This window comes from Lagenorhynchus albirostris, chromosome 13 (genome assembly GCF_949774975.1).
Source record: "Lagenorhynchus albirostris chromosome 13, mLagAlb1.1, whole genome shotgun sequence".
NCBI classification, from domain to species: domain Eukaryota; kingdom Metazoa; phylum Chordata; class Mammalia; order Artiodactyla; family Delphinidae; genus Lagenorhynchus; species Lagenorhynchus albirostris.
Genome location: NC_083107.1, coordinates 58131876 through 58150318, shown reverse-complemented (window position 1 = coordinate 58150318; position 18443 = coordinate 58131876). Strand labels below are relative to the sequence as shown.

Genomic DNA, 18443 nt, shown 5'->3' with positions numbered 1-18443 from the left:
AAAAACAAAACCCCCAAAACTAAAAGGACTAAATATTAATAATTACGTAAGTGAAAATATTCTCCCCTCAAAAATACATTTATATCCAAATTATTTATTTGAAACATATCAGATGAAATTTAATCAACTATATAGTAAGACTCTTTGTAGCTGTAGTAATAATTACAGCTATTACTGACTAATTTATAACATTAAACTACAGGATATGTTTTACTGTCTTTGTAAATGTTTTTCAAAGTTCTTTTTTTATCAACTTGTGCTATGGACTGAATTGTGTCCACTCAAAATTTGTAGGTTGAAACCCTAACCTCCAATGTGCTTGTATTAGGACACAGGGCTTCTAGGAGGTAACTGAGGTTAAATGAGATCATATGGGTGGGGAGTGAATCCAACAGAATTGGTGGCTTTATAAGAAGAGGAAGAGATCTCGATCTCGATCTCTCTCTGTCTCCCTGTGCACAGACTGAGAAAAGGCCATGTGAAGACACAGCAAGAAGGCAGCTGCCTACAAGCCAGGATGAGGGCCCTCACCGGGAACTAAATCTGCGGGCACCTTATCTTGGACATCCCAGCCTCCAGAACTGTGACAAATCTCTGTTGTTCAAGCCACTCAGTCCATGATATTTTGTTATGGCAGCCTGAGCTAAGACATATTTTGGTACTAAGAAGTGGGGTGCTATTGTAATAAATACATAAAAATGTGGAAGCAGTTATGGAATTGGGTAATAGGTAAAGGCTGGAAGAGTTTGGGGGTACATGCTAGAAGTATAGACGTTAAGAGCAAGAGGTCAATGAGAAAAGAGGAGAGCCGGTGAGAAAGCTTCCATCTTCTTAGAGAATACACAAATAGTCATTAACAGAATGTCCTTTAATGGATATTAAAGGCCATTCTGGTGAGGTCTCAAGATGGAAATGATGAACGAGTTATTGGAAACTGGAGGAAAGGTAATCATTGTTATAAAGTGGCAGAGAACTTGGATGAATTGTGTTCATGTTCTAGTGTTTTGTGGAAGGAAAATCTGCAAGGGATGAAATCGGATAGTTAGCTGAGGAGATTTCTAAGCCAAGTGCTGAAGGAGAGGCTTGGTTCTTTCTGACTGCTTACAGTGAAATGTGATTGTATTTGGAGATAGTGCTTCTGGGAGGTAATTAAGGTTAACTGAGGTCATAAGAATGAGGTCCTAATCAGACAGGACTGGTGGCCTTATAAAAAGAGGGAGAGAGATTTCTCTCTTTGCATGTACACACTGAGCAAAGTCCATCTGAGGACATACTGAGAAGGCAGCCACCTGCAAGCCTGGAAGAGAGCTCTCACCAGGAACTAAACTGTCCAGCAGCCCAGCCTCCAGACCATGAGAAATAAAAACCAGTCTATGGTATTTTGTTAAGGATGCCCGAACCGACTAATACAATTAGAACAGAGAAAAGGAAAGAAACTGTGGTACAACCCATGATACTATATTATTAATGATATTAAAATTACTTCAATATTAAGCTGCCAGATTTACTAAATCAGGTCAAATGACACTTTTTCTTTTACCAAAAATGGAAACAGAACTTACTGTTTAGATTCATCATCATCCCCTTCATCATCTTCTAAATGTGCCACATGCCCTCTAAGGATAAAGAAGGATAATTCCACTGTTACCAAATGGACTTTACCACCAAAACAGCTTAAGAAGAAATTTTAGAAAATGCAGGAAGGGCTACTGTAGGACAGAATTTTATTTCTATGTCTTTACAGGATTCAGGATATTAAAACAACAACAACAACACAATCTTAGGCTACATGATAGAGAAGGGGGTAAAGGACTTTACTCATCTGTAACAAAGTATTTTAAGCTTAATTAAAAATTAAAGTTACCGCTGATGTAATTCTTCTTCAACAGACTTCAGAAGACTCCTTAGGAGAAAAATAAAAATTAAAAATAATGTGAATAAAGCAAAGAAATACTAAGTATAATTTTTCATCACTTTAACCTTATCTATAAATTTAAAACACTTTTTTACTATTCACTAAAAACTTGCTGTAACGATCATCGCTATACCATAAAACATCAGGTTATATTTAATGAGGTATCTATTTTCTGTTGCTAATGTCTTTATACATGTATTTTAAATGAACAAAATAAATCCAAGTGTTTATTGAAAAATACCAATTCAGACAAAGGACAACCCACCATGAAATGTCACAACTGGGACTGACAAAACAATAATTGCAGGGTCATAGTCAGGGGTTTCCAGGATTTAAATTTTACCTGGAATATTTTACCTGACACCTGAAATTATATTTTCTTTTTCTTAATGTAAGAAAGGTGACACACTTTAAAAAAACATCATGCTCTCAGGCAATCCTACAAAATGAAACTCAACGTGTTGGATCTCTGCAAAAGCATGCATGCATGTGATGTGAATACATGAATGTAGTAGCACTTTGCTTTCACAGAAGACACTCACTTACCTGAAGTATCTGTTCTCCAGTGGTGTACTGGCAAACACATTTACACTTTTGGGAGACTAAGCCTGTATCAGACCAGGTGCGAGGATTTTATCATTAGGAGCAATTTATAAAACTTTGATATTCAGGAACGTAAGAGAGAACTCACGGCATTCCTGAAGTTCCCTTACTTCTTTTCACTGCAAATTCAGGCAACATACCTCCTATATTATACTCTTCAAGCATCAGAAACTCAATAGCCTTTTTAAAGCTAACGAGATAGAAATACGGTTACTGACAGATTACTGTGGTGAAAGTGATTCAGCAGAAAATTTACTCTCCTCTAATCATTTCCCCTTCCTATATATAGTGGAAAAAACTGCCCTCAGAATTATCAAAGCATCAAACCAGAGAAACTGAAAGGTATGGTTAGCTGGTATATATAATTAATAGAATAGACTTTAGCCATCAAATGTTTTAATTAGGATAGTTTAATAATTTAAGTATTAAAACGTGACAAAGTTTTAAATCTGGACTTGTGAATGACAGGAAAACCATAAACTAATTGCAAATCCTATTTTGCAGATAAAAAAATTAAGGTACTTCAGTCAAATGTATTACCTATTCACAAAGCTCTTCAAGGACTAGCTCTAAGAAGACAGGACTTCTACCTAGAGGCAGTATAGCAAAATGATGACAGGTTGTGAAGCAAAGACAGCCTGAATCTGAATCCTGCCTCTGCCACTGTAAGCTATGTGGCCTTCGATAAGTTACTCTGATTTTCCTAAGCAAAATGGGAATTACAATAGTACCTATGTCAAAATGTTTATCTGCAGATACAATTAATTATTTCTTTGAATAGTATTTCAGAGCACAGTAAGTACTCAATTAGTGTTCTCTTTATTATTATCAACTAAGCAACATCTCTCTAAACCAGCAATTCTCAAAGCACGGTCTGGGGATCCTGGGGGTCCTTTAGGGTCCGGTAAGAGGTCTGCAAGGTAAAAAAACTATTTTCATAACCTAAAGCACTTTTTTTTTTTTTTTTTACTCTTAATTCACTCTTTTTCTTTCTTTTTTCACTCTTACTATTTCATTGAGAATGAAACGCTGGAGTTTTCTGGAGACTATGAGATGTATGATATCATAACAGATTAGTAACAGATATGAGAATCCAGCTGTTTTCTATTAAGCCAGACGTTAAGGAGATCTGCAAAGAATATAAAACAATGCCACCTTTCTTACTAATATTATTTTGTTTCAGGAAAAAAACAGCTATTCTTCATAAAAAATATTATTTGTGGTCCTCAACAAAACGTTTGCTGTATTATACTGACATATCTAAAGCTGCTTCTAAGTCTCATGAGAGGAACAAAGTGGTGTTGCAAAGAGGGTACCATTAAGAGGTGGCATTTGAATTGGTTCTTTTTTTTTTTAAAGACTTTTTTGACGTGGACCATTTTTAAAGTCTTCATTGAATTTGTTACAATACTGTTTCTGTTTTATGTTTTGGTTTTTTGGCAACGAGGCATGTGAGATCTTAGCTCCTGACCAGGGATCGAACCCACACCCCCTGCATTGGAAGGTGAAGTCTTAACCACTGGATCACCAGGGAAGTCCCTGAACTGCTTCTTAAAGATGAGGAATTTTTTAATACACACAAATTTTTTTATGATAACATGGAATGAGTATATTACTATTTGAAATAAATAAATGTTTTGAAAAGTTTTCAGTTTAAATTTCCAGTACTATAAATATTGATATTTATAAGTGATATAACCAAAAGCTCATTGGAATCCTTAATAATTTTTAAGACCATAAAGGGATCCTGAGACTAAAAATTTCGGAAGCACTGCTTTAAATTATTTTACCAAATTAAATGTAATATCTCTGAACTGTACAGTGGGCTTTCACATCATCTTAGAAGATGTGAAAACAAACTTTTTCTTAAGCATGTGACAATATTTTTTGAGCCATTTCTTTTTCCAGTAGAGAATATTAGCATTTGAAAATAATTAAGAGGAGAATTTAAATGTAGTTTATTTTCAGTTTACCATATTTAGTTGGACTTATATGGCATTCCACTTTTTAAAACATTATCTTCCTGGGAGTATACGTTCTGTAAGAATAAGAGAACATGAAAAAGCAGCTATCCTAAGGCTAGGGACTCATGTATATTTTTAAATTCATTTACTTGTAAATTTCCTACTATGTGTTAAGATATTTTGTTAATAAAGTTACAGAATTCATGAAGTCTTAATGAAAAGTAGAAAATATGATTTGCTTTTCAGCCTTTATAAAAGAGAAAATGAAATATGGCTAATTTGCATAAAGGTTCATTTATACCATATCTTGAGAGCATCGGAGAAAAATGTGATACTGATTTAATCACCAATACTGGATGTGACATAATAAATAATGTCACTATTCACTGGTCTACTTGGATTCCTCTATTATGGAATTCTGAGAAAGTAATGAATAAAACAAAACAAAAATGATGCCCTCATACTGAACTACTAAGTCAACTGAAAATGACCAGAAAATCTGGATGAAGAGGTTAAAAATGGAAAAACATGCAAACATAGATCATAGATTTAACTGATAAAGTGAAGAAACCGATAGGGAGAGAAGTCAAAAACCACCACCAAAGTGTTTGGCATCTTTGAATTAGCTGCTGGTTACTAGAACCATTCAAAATTGCCTAACTGACTCAAAACAATCTGTAAGTACTGCCCTGATTAGATTTGAGAACAAACCAAAAAACTTCCCTATTTCTTTAAAACCAGAAAGCAATTTTATTCTCTCATATTCACTTGCTCTTACAATCAACATTTACTGAGTAAACACTACAAATAAGGGCAACTAATGTGTATTAAACCCTAAATGTGCTAAATGCTTTACAATGATTATTCCATTTCACCCTTAGTATACTATGAGGCAGGTACTATTATAATCCCCATTTATTAGAGAAAATTGAGGTAAATTTCTCCAAGTTACACAGTTTATAGCAAGAGACAGTTCTGACTCTGGATCTGGCATTTACTACTACTATACTTAATTATGCCAGGAATTTCTTTTCACTATTATTTAAGTCTTTAGAAAAGAATTTATTTTTAGAACTTTTGCTCTACATTAAAAACAAAATCAGAAATAATTTAGTTTTCTTTTAAAAATAGTATTTTGTTGGTTTAAATAGTCAGAAAAGTTGACCCCAATAATAACAATTCAAAAGAAAACAACCCAGTAAGTCAAAACACATATGCATTCTGTTAAAAAAACAAACAAACTTAGTTCCTGCGTGGTCTGGAATAGGCAGAAACCCATAAATGGAAATCTGTCTGCCTGATCACCTATGGAGAAAGCAGGAAATCCTGTGAGTTTTAAAACACTGCCTAGTCACAAGAATAAAGCAGACATAGCAGTACAGTAAGAGAAGTGCTACATCCATGCTCATGTCACATGTATGTATATACCTGTACACGAAACACAGCCAAAGGGCAAACTTTGGGGCAACCTACCTTGCCAGTGATTCGTTATATAGAATAAAGTTCCTTAAGCAGGGATCCAATTAATCAAAAAATGAAGGTTGGGGAAATTATTAACATTTACCTAGCCAAAGTAACTATATAATATGAAAATGTCTAACAATCAAAAAATCAGACAATGGGGACTAAGGAATCTAGAAAAGCATTTAATGATAGGCCATTTTGGGGGTATTTTTGCAAGTATATAATATAAAAATATATTTAAAATAAACCAAAGTAAATGAAATATTTTTCAAAATTATACCGTCTCTTAAAAATACATCAAACTTTGCTAACAAGATCCTTAAAACTAGTGACCTGAAATTTAGACAAAATAACAGAAAAACACGTCAGAATTTATTTGCTAACCCATTATGAGACAAACTTTCCTTTGTTGCCCATCAACAAATCAAGACAAACTATAAACAGCAAATGTTACTATTTTGATAAAATTTCATTTTTCAACCAGGGAAATTTTAGACTTATTTTCCATTTTAGTAAACATAAGGTTTAAAACAAAAACAAAAACTTCATGTTATTTAACTGAAGTTCAGCAAAATCAAAACTAATGCATTTCTCTAGCTTGTCATTCAAAGCCGTTTCTGGGTTAAGAAAAGAGTATTTAAACATTTCGTTTATAAAAAAAGAAACATGATTTTGCGTTATTATCTCTAAATCTGAGTTGCTTGTCTTTTAGTCACCTGCTTAACTTAAGATATTAACATATTTTAACTAAAATATGGGTATATAATATGTCTCAACCCTCTAATGTCACTGAAATTATATTTGGAAATTTTAAGTAGTTCTGATTATTGAAATAATATCTACATAGCTGGGAGATTTTGGCAATTTAAATATTTCCCTATAAATTAGCTTTTATAATGATAGTTCATCCATGAACTCAGGAAATGAGACTCTACGGGGAAGAGCAGAGTCCTGTCCCCATATCTTGCTAATTCAGGCCTACGAACATATTAAATTGTTACACCTTGTAAGCTGCCTTTTCACCACCGTGCTGCACCACCTAGACAGTGCCTGGTATACTGCAGACCTTAAACAACCGCTGGATTTATTTCTTGCATAAAATAAATAACTTTTAAACCTTTAGACATATTTTAATGGCTATCTACTTTTTAAAAGACTCTTGACAGCTAAAAAGTTAAGACAAAGATTTTTAAAGAGTGTGAATATTTCCATCTGTTTTCATAGGCCAACACATCTGGGAGATGTACCAAAGCAAGTTTTGTAAGTAATAAACAGGTCAACTTTGCAAATAAAAGAAATAAATTGCTGAAACATATACTCATCTTTAGTTGGAATGTACTTACTTTCTCTAACAGGTAAGGTCTACAAAGTAGCTTGATACAAAAAATTTAAGGTGACTCTCCCCATTATGACAATTATTGAGTAGATGATTAGCAAGGTAGTAATAAAGAAAAGTTAAAAGCATATTATAAAATATATCTACCAGACTAGTACAATTTACTACTGTAAATATTTAAAATACAATTAATATATAACATATTTTAAGGCAATTTAAGTATTCTTAAATTTCAATTTAATTTTAAAAGAATTTTACTTACTTGTTTGCACCTAAAAAGTAACTACTTTGGTGTCCTTGTCCATATTCTAGTTGTAGATCCTAATAGTACAGAATAAAATATTCAGCAAAATAGTAGTGTATCGCAAATCATGATACACTAACGCATATTGTCTTTAAAAGAGAAACCCCAGACTTCAAATAAATCTGTATTGCTATATGTTCTTAAAAAGAAAGCAAGGTAGGACTTCCAACAATAAAAGATTTCAGAAGTTTGTAGTCTTAATTTATATATTTTTATTATTTAAGTTACCAAAATTTTCCTGGGAACTTGTTTGAACACCATATGCAAGTTTCATTTATGGTTATTGCTACTGTAATTAACATTTTTAAAAATCAGTTTTTGGAATGAAAAAAGCTGAAAAAAGTATTTATGCTCAAGCTATAATGAAGCAAAAATGATTACAGAAGAGAACAAGCAACAAAAATCTTGGTTTGACTTTGTATATAAAATCTGCAATAATTATGTATATATACACATTCACATATTTCTACTACTGCTTCATGCAGGTAATAATTTTTTAAAGGTTAAAAAGAAGGTGGTCTTTCAAAGTGAATTATACATGTGAAATTGCACAAGATTATAAACTAAATTTAAGGACTTTAAATATTTTTTTAAAGAGTTAAGTAGCAAAACTTCAAACGAATATTATTAAGGCAGTTCTTCAACTATTTAAACATTTCCACTGAACGCTGCAGGTTGTAGAGTTAAGAACTGAAATTCAAAGGAACTAACAATCTATGTGCTCAACTGAAATGCCTTCTTGAGGAAAAAAAATGATTTCCAACAACCACGGAAAATACAGTTTCGTTTTCTCCCACTGTATTTCAAGCACCGTTTTAATGATTAAGGGGGAATATTTAACATTTTAAATGAATTTTATTTTCATTAGAATATAGTGTACTTAAAGCGCTATCTAGTTTTACAAGATACTGCCAGATGCACAATGAGGACTTAATGCAAAAGTTACCTTCTTGGAGCAGCCTTCCAAGACTGTCCAGGAAGATAGGTGTAACCTTCTTCGCGACTCCACGGCATTTAACACATAGTTCTCCTCTAGCGTTTACACTGACTTTTAATTAACTTATTTACAAGTTTATAAAAATAGTAGCCAGGCTATAAGCTCCTCAAACAAAGGAAAATTGTTAAATCCATCTTTTTTCCCCACAGCCTAGGGGCTAGCATCGTACCTGGCACACACTAATTAGGCCCTAAGAAAATGTGTGTTCAAATGCCATTTGTTTATTTTACTGTAAACAGATAACTAACACTTCAGCCTCATTAAGATATACATAGATAATTATAGATCACACAAATACTAAGCCTAGAAATACAAGACTTCTAAGCAATACATCACATTTAAGTGAAAAGTTAAAAGCCAAAAGCCAAAAGCCTGGTTTAGACAAGGCTCAAATTTTGTCTTCTTCAATAATTGTGTTCTTCCATGCATAATAATATATGTTCTTACCAGTGACAGAAGAGATAACACATCATAAACAAAAAAGATTAGTGAACTGTCACACTGGTATCACATAAAATTCTAATGAAATTCGGATACCTGTTCTCTTTAATTTGTAATGATAGATCTTAATCTTAATTTCATCTTAATAGGATGAAATTGCTATTATCGTAAGACTGCCACACAGTTATTATGCTGCACTATTTAAGTGGTCATGACTTTATATAGGAGACTTTAAGCTTTGGTATTTAGTAAAGAAAAGTACTAATCTCAATGAATACCTTTCTGAATTCAACTTCATTTTCTTCAGCTGTGCATAACTGGGCCCTTCTACCAGACCAGCAACCTCTTTAGCCAATATAATCTGCTAAGCCTTTAATCAAATGACAGCTTTCAAAAGCGTAATTTGTGCAGAGTGGCCATGGCTTGTGTTATATAAATATAGATATGTCCTAAGAATAGCTAGCTCATCTGTTACATGACAGTTACCAGGTTGATGATAATAATTTAAAAAAAATCAACTGATATATTTAGGAAGGTAAGAGAAGAATCTGAAATAACTAATGAAATATTTTAATAGAAAATGGACTGTAAATTCACATACAGAATAACATTCAGGATGGGGAGAAGTTGCTGAAAGATCCAGGTCTGATGATTAAATGTGGCATGTGTTAAGCCCTACCAGGAAAGCTAAAACTGAAAGGGTTTCAGTCTTTATTAATTCCTTCTCCGTAAATCAAGTTATGTTTTAGCATCCATAGGGAAAGAAAACAAAAACAAAACCCATGTGCTAGGCATGTCATCAAGGAAAAGGATTGCACTAAGTCCTTCTAATAAGTAGTTAATCTCATTTAATTCAACTATTATTTACTAAGCACTTATTATATGGCAGGAATTCAGACAGCAAATCAGACAAGAAAAATGAGAATAAATAAAAAGGAAAGGAAGAAAAGGGAAACTTGGGCAAAGTTAGTAGTCATTTATATATCTTTAGGGTAGTCTAAGAAAGACTGATCTAAAATGCTTTCCAAAGGGACTTGGACGCTATTCTGTAATAGAAAAATGCTACCAAAGTTATGCTTGGAAAAGCACTCAAAATAACTCTATAAAATGATGGTAAAACATGGCCATTCTTTATAAGCTAAATAAGAATACATTTGAACATGCCAGGATAGACATAAAAAATTTAGTAGCATAAATCAGGCATCAACTTATTAATGAATGACAGTGTTTAACTACACAAAGTCAAAGCAGTAACAACATGGATGGCAACATGCAATAGCCCAGTACAGATTCAAATTGAACACTCAGCAAAAAATTTAAGATGGTCAACCTAAGCCCAATTAAAATATCTTTTGGGGTCAGAAAGTCCTAACTTCAGTGTTTTAATGAATAGAGGAGTACTTGTGAACTCGGATAGAGCCTCTAAGAAGACATGGTCCCAGCAAGAGCTGAAAAAGAACAGAGGATGTGGCGTGGAACACTGGAAAAGAAAAATACATGACCAAGAAAATCTTATTATTGTTTTTTTTTTAAAACCCATCTGGAGATTACAAAGTCTATCTATACCTGATGAGAAAACAGCAGGAAGTCAAAAGAATTGTTACAGTTGGCTACAAAAACACTAAAGAAAAAATACTTTAACAATATGTTTTAACCAAGAAAAAAGAGAATAGCAGAATTTTTTCTCATCAAAAAAATGAGAAAATATGGCACACAAGTAAGGTGTTAGGAGACACCTTTTAATGTGGTAGATAATTTACAGAAGTAAAAAGAGACTAAACCCTCGCTAATTCTTATTTCTTAAAAAGAAAAGCAAGTAGGGTCAGAACACTAACTGAACAAGCAGTGTTCTGACTAATAAAAGCAGAATACTTAAGGGGACTCAAAGTGAATAAACATGACTTTTGTATAGCAAGGCTGGAAATGAATATCAGCAGGTTAGTTTTTTTTTTTTCTTTTTAAATTTTACTGAAGTACAGTTGAAGCAGGTTAGTCTTGATACTCTAGAAAATGTCCTGTAATTGTGCAATTATGAAGGTGAGTTTTCCCTAGAGATTGCTTCATATATAATAGGTAAGAAAAGTGACCATACAACATAAATTTTATAGTAAGTAATAGTTTAACAGATTTAAAATTAACAAAGTTGATGTTTCTTTTCCAGAATAAATTTAACTTTATTTATAGACTTTATTCAATTCTGACCTAATTCAGGGGTAATCTTGTAGTACTTCTGTTATGGTTACTGATAATGATAAATTGGGTATATCTTTTGGACATGTTTTTAATTATAACCTAAATACTTTATTCTTACTTTTTCAGGAATACTGTAAGTTTCTTCAGAGCAATGATTATGTCACTACTTATGTTCCTCCACAGTAATTAACATAGTGCTTTACATATACAGTTGACCCTGGAACAACATGGGTTTAAACTGTATGAGTCCACTTATATGCTGATTTTTTCAATAAATACATACTACAATATCACGTGATCTGCTGTTGGTTGAATCCAAAGATGCAGAGTCACAGGAAGGCCAACTATAAAGTTATACTCGGATTTTCAACTGCTGGTGTCCCTAATCCCCCTGTTGTTTAAGGGTCAACTGTTCTTACCTTTCAATATATTCTTCACTGGTATATGGGCCAAAATGCCTAGTAGAACTAGGAAAATTAGAAAAAATTAGCAGCAGCTGAACAGATGTGTAATACCTTTTAATGTAAAGACAGCATCTTGTAGACCGGCTATATCCATTCTTATGGTTATGGGCAAAACTCTTATTATTATGGAATTTTGCTGAGTTTTTTTCTTTGCTTTTTTAACTCAGGCATCTTTCAAAATTTAAAGACCTTTCTACTCACTAACAATGTTAAAATTCAAGCTCTGTTTCTCTGGTTTCATATATTATGATTGCCTGATTAAAAAAAAAACCTTTACTATAGTAATGATTCTAAATTCATTTACAAAAATCATAAGATGAATACCCTTAGCACTTAAAACAATCAGAAAGCACTGATGACATGGAAGTTTTAGGCAGCAAGGTCTTTAAGGGGGTAAATGTTTCTTTTGGTCCCAAAAGATTTAGGGCTGTCATCTTGGTGCCAATTGTCTACTAAGATGACAGCCAGACATTTTGGGTCCATCAGGTTTCCAGTGGCCAGCAGTAAGTATTTAAGAGTTGAAATCCTGTTCACAGTGCTAAGGTTTTAGAACTATGAAAGTAGGAGACTGAAATAATTATGGACACTTCACATCAAAAAACAAAAACACTAATTTGAAAAGACACATGCACTTCAATGTTCATAGAAGCACTATTTACAATAGCCAAGACATGGAAGCAACCCAGGTGCCCATCAACAGAAGATGTGGTATATACACACAGTGGAATATTACTCAACCATAAAAAAGAATGTAACATTGCCATTTCCAGCAACGTGGATGGGCCTAGAGAATGTTATGCTTGGTGAAATAAATCAGACAAAGACAAATATCATATGATATCACTTATATGTAGAATCTAAAAAATAATACAAATGAATCTATTTACAAAACAGAAACAGGCTCACAAACACAGAAAATAAACTTATGCTTACCAAAAGGGAGAGGGAAGGGGGAGAAAAAAGTTAGGAGTATGGGAATAACAAACTACTGCACATAAAATAGATAAGCAAAAAGGATTTGCTATATAGCACAGGGAATTATACCCAGTATCTTATAATAACCTATAATGGAACATAATCTTAAAAAAAACCCTGAATCACTATGCTATACATCTGAAACTAATGGAATATTGTAAATCAACTATACTTCAATAATATACACATACACACACACCAGAAAATAGCAAGCGTCAAAGAGGATGTGGAGAAATTGGAACCCTTGTGCATTGCTGGTGGGAACTGTAAAATGATGCAGCGGCTATGGAAAACCGTATGGTAATTCCTCCCAAAATCAAGCATAGAATTATCATATGATCCAGCAATTCCCCTTCTAGTTATATACCCAAAAGAACTAAAAGCAGAAACTTGACAGATACTTGTATATCTAGGTTCACAGATGCATTATTCACAATAGTGTCCGTTGATGGATGAATGGATAAACAACATGTGGTTATACATATAATGAAATATTATTCAGGCTTAAGAAATTTTGACACATGCTACAACATGGATGAATCTTGAAGATGTTATGACATTATGCCAAGTGAAGTGAGCCAGTCACTGACATTATTTGTCACAAAATGACAAATAATGTATGATTCCACTTACATGAGGTACCTAGAGTACAGAAAAATTCAGAGACAGAAAATAGAATGGCAGAATGGGAGTTATTGTATAATGGGTAAGGAGTTGCAGCATGAGAAGATGAAAACGTTCTGCAGATCAACAGTGGTGATGGTTGCACAACAATATGAATGTACTTAATGCCACTGGACTGTACACTTAAAAATGGTTACAATGGTACATTTTATGTTATGCATACTTTACTACAATAAAAAAATAACTATGGAACATATATGTTGATTAAAAAGAGAGAGAGCATGAGCACAAGACCAGTATTAGTGGGAAAAAAATATTGCCATTGTTGGGTAGAGGCAATAGTGGTTTAGGTGGAATTGTTGAGCCAGGGTGCTTAGGTCAAACCCCAGCTCCACTATTATTTAGTTGGGTGGTTAAAGTCGATTTCAGCTTCTATGCACTTTAAATCCCCTTATTTGTAAAACAAGGATTAAAATTTAACATAGTTAAAGTGTTTAGAATATAAAGCCTGGTTTAAAAAAACTTCTAGGTAAGTGTTAGCTTTTATCATTAAAAGTGGGCTTTTTAAGGTTGATTTTATAAATAGTAGGATCTGACAAATATTTCATTCATCCCTCTTCTGCCAGAACTATCCACAAGTTAATTGTCCCTAAAGCCCTTCTCTGTCACAAGACTCCCTTGTCAGCTGCTCCCTCTATCATAAGAAACTACTGATTATGTAAGGGGTGTGGGAGGTAGTTCTAGGGAACAGAGCCATGATAACTCACTCAAGTTACTAGGCTAGTTACACACAGGGTAGAGAAAAGAATATTTGTAACTCTATAAGTAGTATATTTCTGGTTTTGATGTTGTATTTTCCTGGAGAATATTAATACCTAAAACAGTCAATTTAAACTTTTGATTCTGTGGTCTTTTATTTCCACAACAAATGTCATTATTGTCATTCTAGCCTACATATGCCTAATTCAGAAGAAATTTTCAGTCCAGAAATCACTGGCAGTGCTGTCTTCAGGCACTGCACCTCACTTGTCCCCTCACATGGTTAATTCTGGCCTCATGCTTTCTGGCCTCTCTGGGCCGTTTACTGACTCTTCTAGTGTTCCAACTGCTTCTTCCCACCTCCAGCGTTGGTTCTACTTTTGACTGCAAAACAGGCATCACCCCTGTGGTGACCAATTTTCTGTACTTTCTTTCTTCAGACCTAACTGGGGAACACATGCAATCTCATGGTTTCATCTATCATTTCCTCTTTGATGACTTCAATCTTCCTTTTCTGAGCTAATCCCATAATTCTAGTAGTAGTGTGACCATTCCATAATTTCAGCTCTTTATCTGCCGTCTCTAAGAACTGTGCCAATGACTGTTCCCACGTTAATTCCCATGACACTTAGTAGTCAACTGTCCATTATTTTCCTGGAAAATATATAATGGTTCCTATACAATATTGCAATCAGTCTTTTAGTCCCTCCCAGAAGGCAGATGAACCATAGTAACCCAAAAGCTTTCCTCCTTCTTTGACTTCCACAGTACCTATTATATGTTAGCCTTTCCTCATCAATAGTCACCACCAGAAAAAATTTTGGCAATGCACTGTACATTTTGTTGCATGGCTAAGAGTTTATATATACAAATATTTTCCACTGATCCAAGACTGCAACTTTCCTAAAAGAGAAATTATGTCTAAAATCTCTTTTATGTTGTACAAATGTTACTGGGCATAGATATAGGGATTTATATAAAGAATCATTTCAACTAACCAGAATTGAAAGAGGTATGTTATTAAGGCAGAAAGGGAGGAAAGAGTAGGAAAATTCGATTGAAAAGGCAGAAAAGTGGAATCTAGGAGTAAATATGGAGGCAACTTGGGGCCCTGGCCAGCTACAGAACTAGAAAAAACTATCTAATAGCAACTATTAAAAGTACTATTTAATATTTACTAGGGTTAATTGCCCACCTTTTCTTACCTAATGGTAAGATAGCCTTAATATTTATAACTTCAGGGAGTTTTTATAACCCAAATTTTGGCCTGAGAAAACTGGATACTTCATAATGCTACAAAGTTAAATTTTATCTGAGACTGATTTCACTGTTAATCAGGGGTAAATTATTTTTTTAAATTATATATATTTTATTTTTGTAATATATGGATATGTATATATATGGATGGTTTCTAGTTCACTAAAACAAGTCACATTATTCAAACTGGACATTTTTATAAGGAAATGTAATTTCTAAAGAAAAAAATCCATATCTGAGTGAGAAAAAAAATGTTCTTATAAAAAAGAAAAACCTTTAACTTTTTGTTGTAACGTTATAATATATTCGAGTAAATATGTTTATTTAATGTGTAGAAAAAATTGCTATCATCCTTTATATATGGTAGGTTGCTAACTGGCAGGACCTTATAAAACAATGCTTAAACCGGTTCATTAAAACTGGACAAAATGTTTGATTAAAAAACCCTGAAAGCAATTAAGACTAAAACAACGCTGACAAAGAAAATCAGAAGATGAGAAATACCAGATTAGATCTTGCAGTGTAGTATATTTCTTCTGAACTGTCCAAAAAATCATCACTGTCGGGCTGTTTAGCAGAGACCAAGAAACCCAAGTTATTAACACTTAGACTAAAAGCCACAAATTCACAATGGGAAACTCACAAGTGAAGTAAGTCCTGCTAACATAACTTTATTAAGGTAAATGCAAAGTCAAATCAGATTAAGGAGCTTCTAAAAAAGCAACAGTGCAACAACTTTCTTCTATAATACAGTTATTAAATTAGTACAGAATTTAAATACATGCAATGGTAAGTTAAAAAGAGAAGCAGAAAATAACAACTGGCATTTATAAACATCATGATTATGTTTTCTTCTAAACCTTCTCCATCTTCTACATAAAGGTCAGGCTTAAGTATTATAACATGATCATTTTAAGAATTTTTCTTTAGCATTCCTTTCCTCCATGCTGGTATACTGAATTAGAGCAACTCTTTAAGTTAAAAGGCTAAAGACTCCCTTTGTATGCCTTTAGTCAAGTGGGTTAAAATAAGCATTTAAGAAGAAAGTTCCCACTTCAATCCTGAGCGTTCATTAACAGTTACTTTCTTCTCATTATTAAGCAGAAAAGGGAAAAAAATGAAACATATAATCTGGAGCTTTGGTTAAGTAATTTCATTAGGATTAATTTTGTTTGTTTTTTAAGTCTCATTTTTTATTCTTCCATAGAATATTAACATCTCAAACGTTTGTACAGCATTTTGCTTCTGAGACTACACCTAATATTTTATCATATATCTGGAAAGGGGTATATAAAAAATTAACAAAAGAGAATCATGAAAAGAATGTTTTAGCAATCTTTAAGTAAATGATAAATTTAATCTGCTCTGTACACCTAGTCTCTCCTGAGTCTCAGTTGCTCCAAAGAGATTGGATTCTGTCCTGATATTTAGAAAAGGTGGTTTACACTCTTAAAAAACTGCCCATAAGTTTAATTAGAAGATATGCTATTACTGGCCCAACACTGTAGTTTAAAATTGTGGCATTTATCCTAATAAATATATATGTAAAAAGTCCCTCAAAAACTGCAAAGCAAAAATGAAAAAAAAAAAAAAGGCTAGCATTAAAAACATTTAATCAACGAATGGTGAAACTAGTAAGTTTCTCCTAAATTAATTTTGAAAATATTCAATCTCAGCAACACAGATTTATTTATTCCAAATTTTAGAATTAGTTACCTTTTTATTTCCCCAAATGCTTTGAAAATATTAATAACTAGCTTTTGTAGTCAGTACCAACATATCACAAAGACTAATTAAAACATTTACTTTCAGTGTTAAGATTCCAAGACTACACTACTTACAAGTTCATGATGTGGTTCTGTCTCCTTCCTTAAGGGTGGATCAAACTTTACTTGGCCAACTAAAAGAGAAAAACAGTAAAGCCTTCATCTGTTTCCATATTTTTAATGATACAATAATTTTAAAAGTGACTCCCATAGCAAAACCTATTTAATTTTACCATCTACCATAGACTGATCACAATCCAAAGATTTAAATAAAGAATCTGTTAGCTGGAAAAAACCCAAGAAAGTCTAAGCTGTTAAAGCTTAATCTAATAATCCTAGGCCTTTTCTGTAGTAAAAAAAAAGATGATTAACAAAATTACGTGTACGTTACAGTCAGGATCTAAGGTGCTACTTCACTGTGACCCAGCATAAAATAGAGACAATCTTAACTCAGTACTTCGGTATACAGACAGCAATTCAGGCAGAGCTATTTCTGGAAGCCAGCCTGCAAGACGGTCTCTAATGAGTCCTGCCTCCTGGTGTTCATAAACTTGTGTACTTCCTTCCCACTTCCCTGGGGTGGTCTATGTGACCAGACGAAAACGGCAGAATGATGGCATATAACTTCAGAGATAAGGCTTCTGTCTTGGGCTCTCTCTACTGGATCACTTGCTCTGGAGGAAGTCACGCTGTGAGCAGTCCTAAGGAGAGGCTACACTGCCAGGAACTGAAGCCTTGGGCTAACAGCTCCGTGAGTAACCTTGGAAGCAAATCTTCCACCTCAGTTAAGCCCTTGGCAGACTGCAGCCCCAGCTGACACCCTGATTGTCATGACAGACCCTGAGGCAGAACCACCCAGCGAGGCTGTCCTGGACTCCTGACCCTTAGAATATGTGTGAGATAATAAATGTTTATTGTTTTAAGCTGCTAAATTTTGGGGTAATTTGTTATACAACAATAACTACACTTCTGCAGCTAAAGTATAAACTAAATACTAGAGCCAACATAAATTGACTGTACTACATTCACCCTTCCCCCTGCTATTCTAATTTAATGAATGTTTCACTACCTTTACCTTTAATTTCTGTATCTCATTATCATTGTCATTATCTACTTTTATAACCTGGGTACAGCATTCAAGACCACTGAGATAAAAGCAGAGGCACAAATATAAAACATTAAAAAGAAGAAAAACAGACAGTCACAAATAATATCACTGCTCAACTAGTAAGAGCTCAGCCAAAACAGCAGATCTCAATCGAGGCAGGGAAGCGAGTGAGATTTCAAAGTACAATCGTTTTATAACTATTTTGATTTTAGCTTAGTATGTATGGTTTACTGTGAATGTTAATGCCAAATAAAGGAGATCATGAGATTTGAA

The 18443-nt window shown here is 33.5% G+C and overlaps 1 protein-coding gene across 3 annotated transcripts in view; it reads right to left on the bottom strand.

The window, feature by feature from the left end:
• MAP4K3 (mitogen-activated protein kinase kinase kinase kinase 3) overlaps positions 1-18443 on the bottom strand; it is a 188466-nt gene that overhangs the window by 32002 nt on the left and 138021 nt on the right. For 2 of the 3 annotated variants that reach the window (XM_060169878.1, XM_060169880.1), the window contains 5 exons: positions 17138-17196; positions 15801-15863; positions 7545-7603; positions 1865-1903; positions 1563-1616 (listed from right to left, as the gene is read on the bottom strand). In XM_060169878.1, coding sequence (XP_060025861.1) covers positions 1563-1616; positions 1865-1903; positions 7545-7603; positions 15801-15863; positions 17138-17196 — 274 coding nt within the window. The remainder of the gene's footprint in view (positions 1-1562; positions 1617-1864; positions 1904-7544; positions 7604-15800; positions 15864-17137; positions 17197-18443) is intronic. The other variant, XM_060169879.1, reaches the window with a different exon arrangement.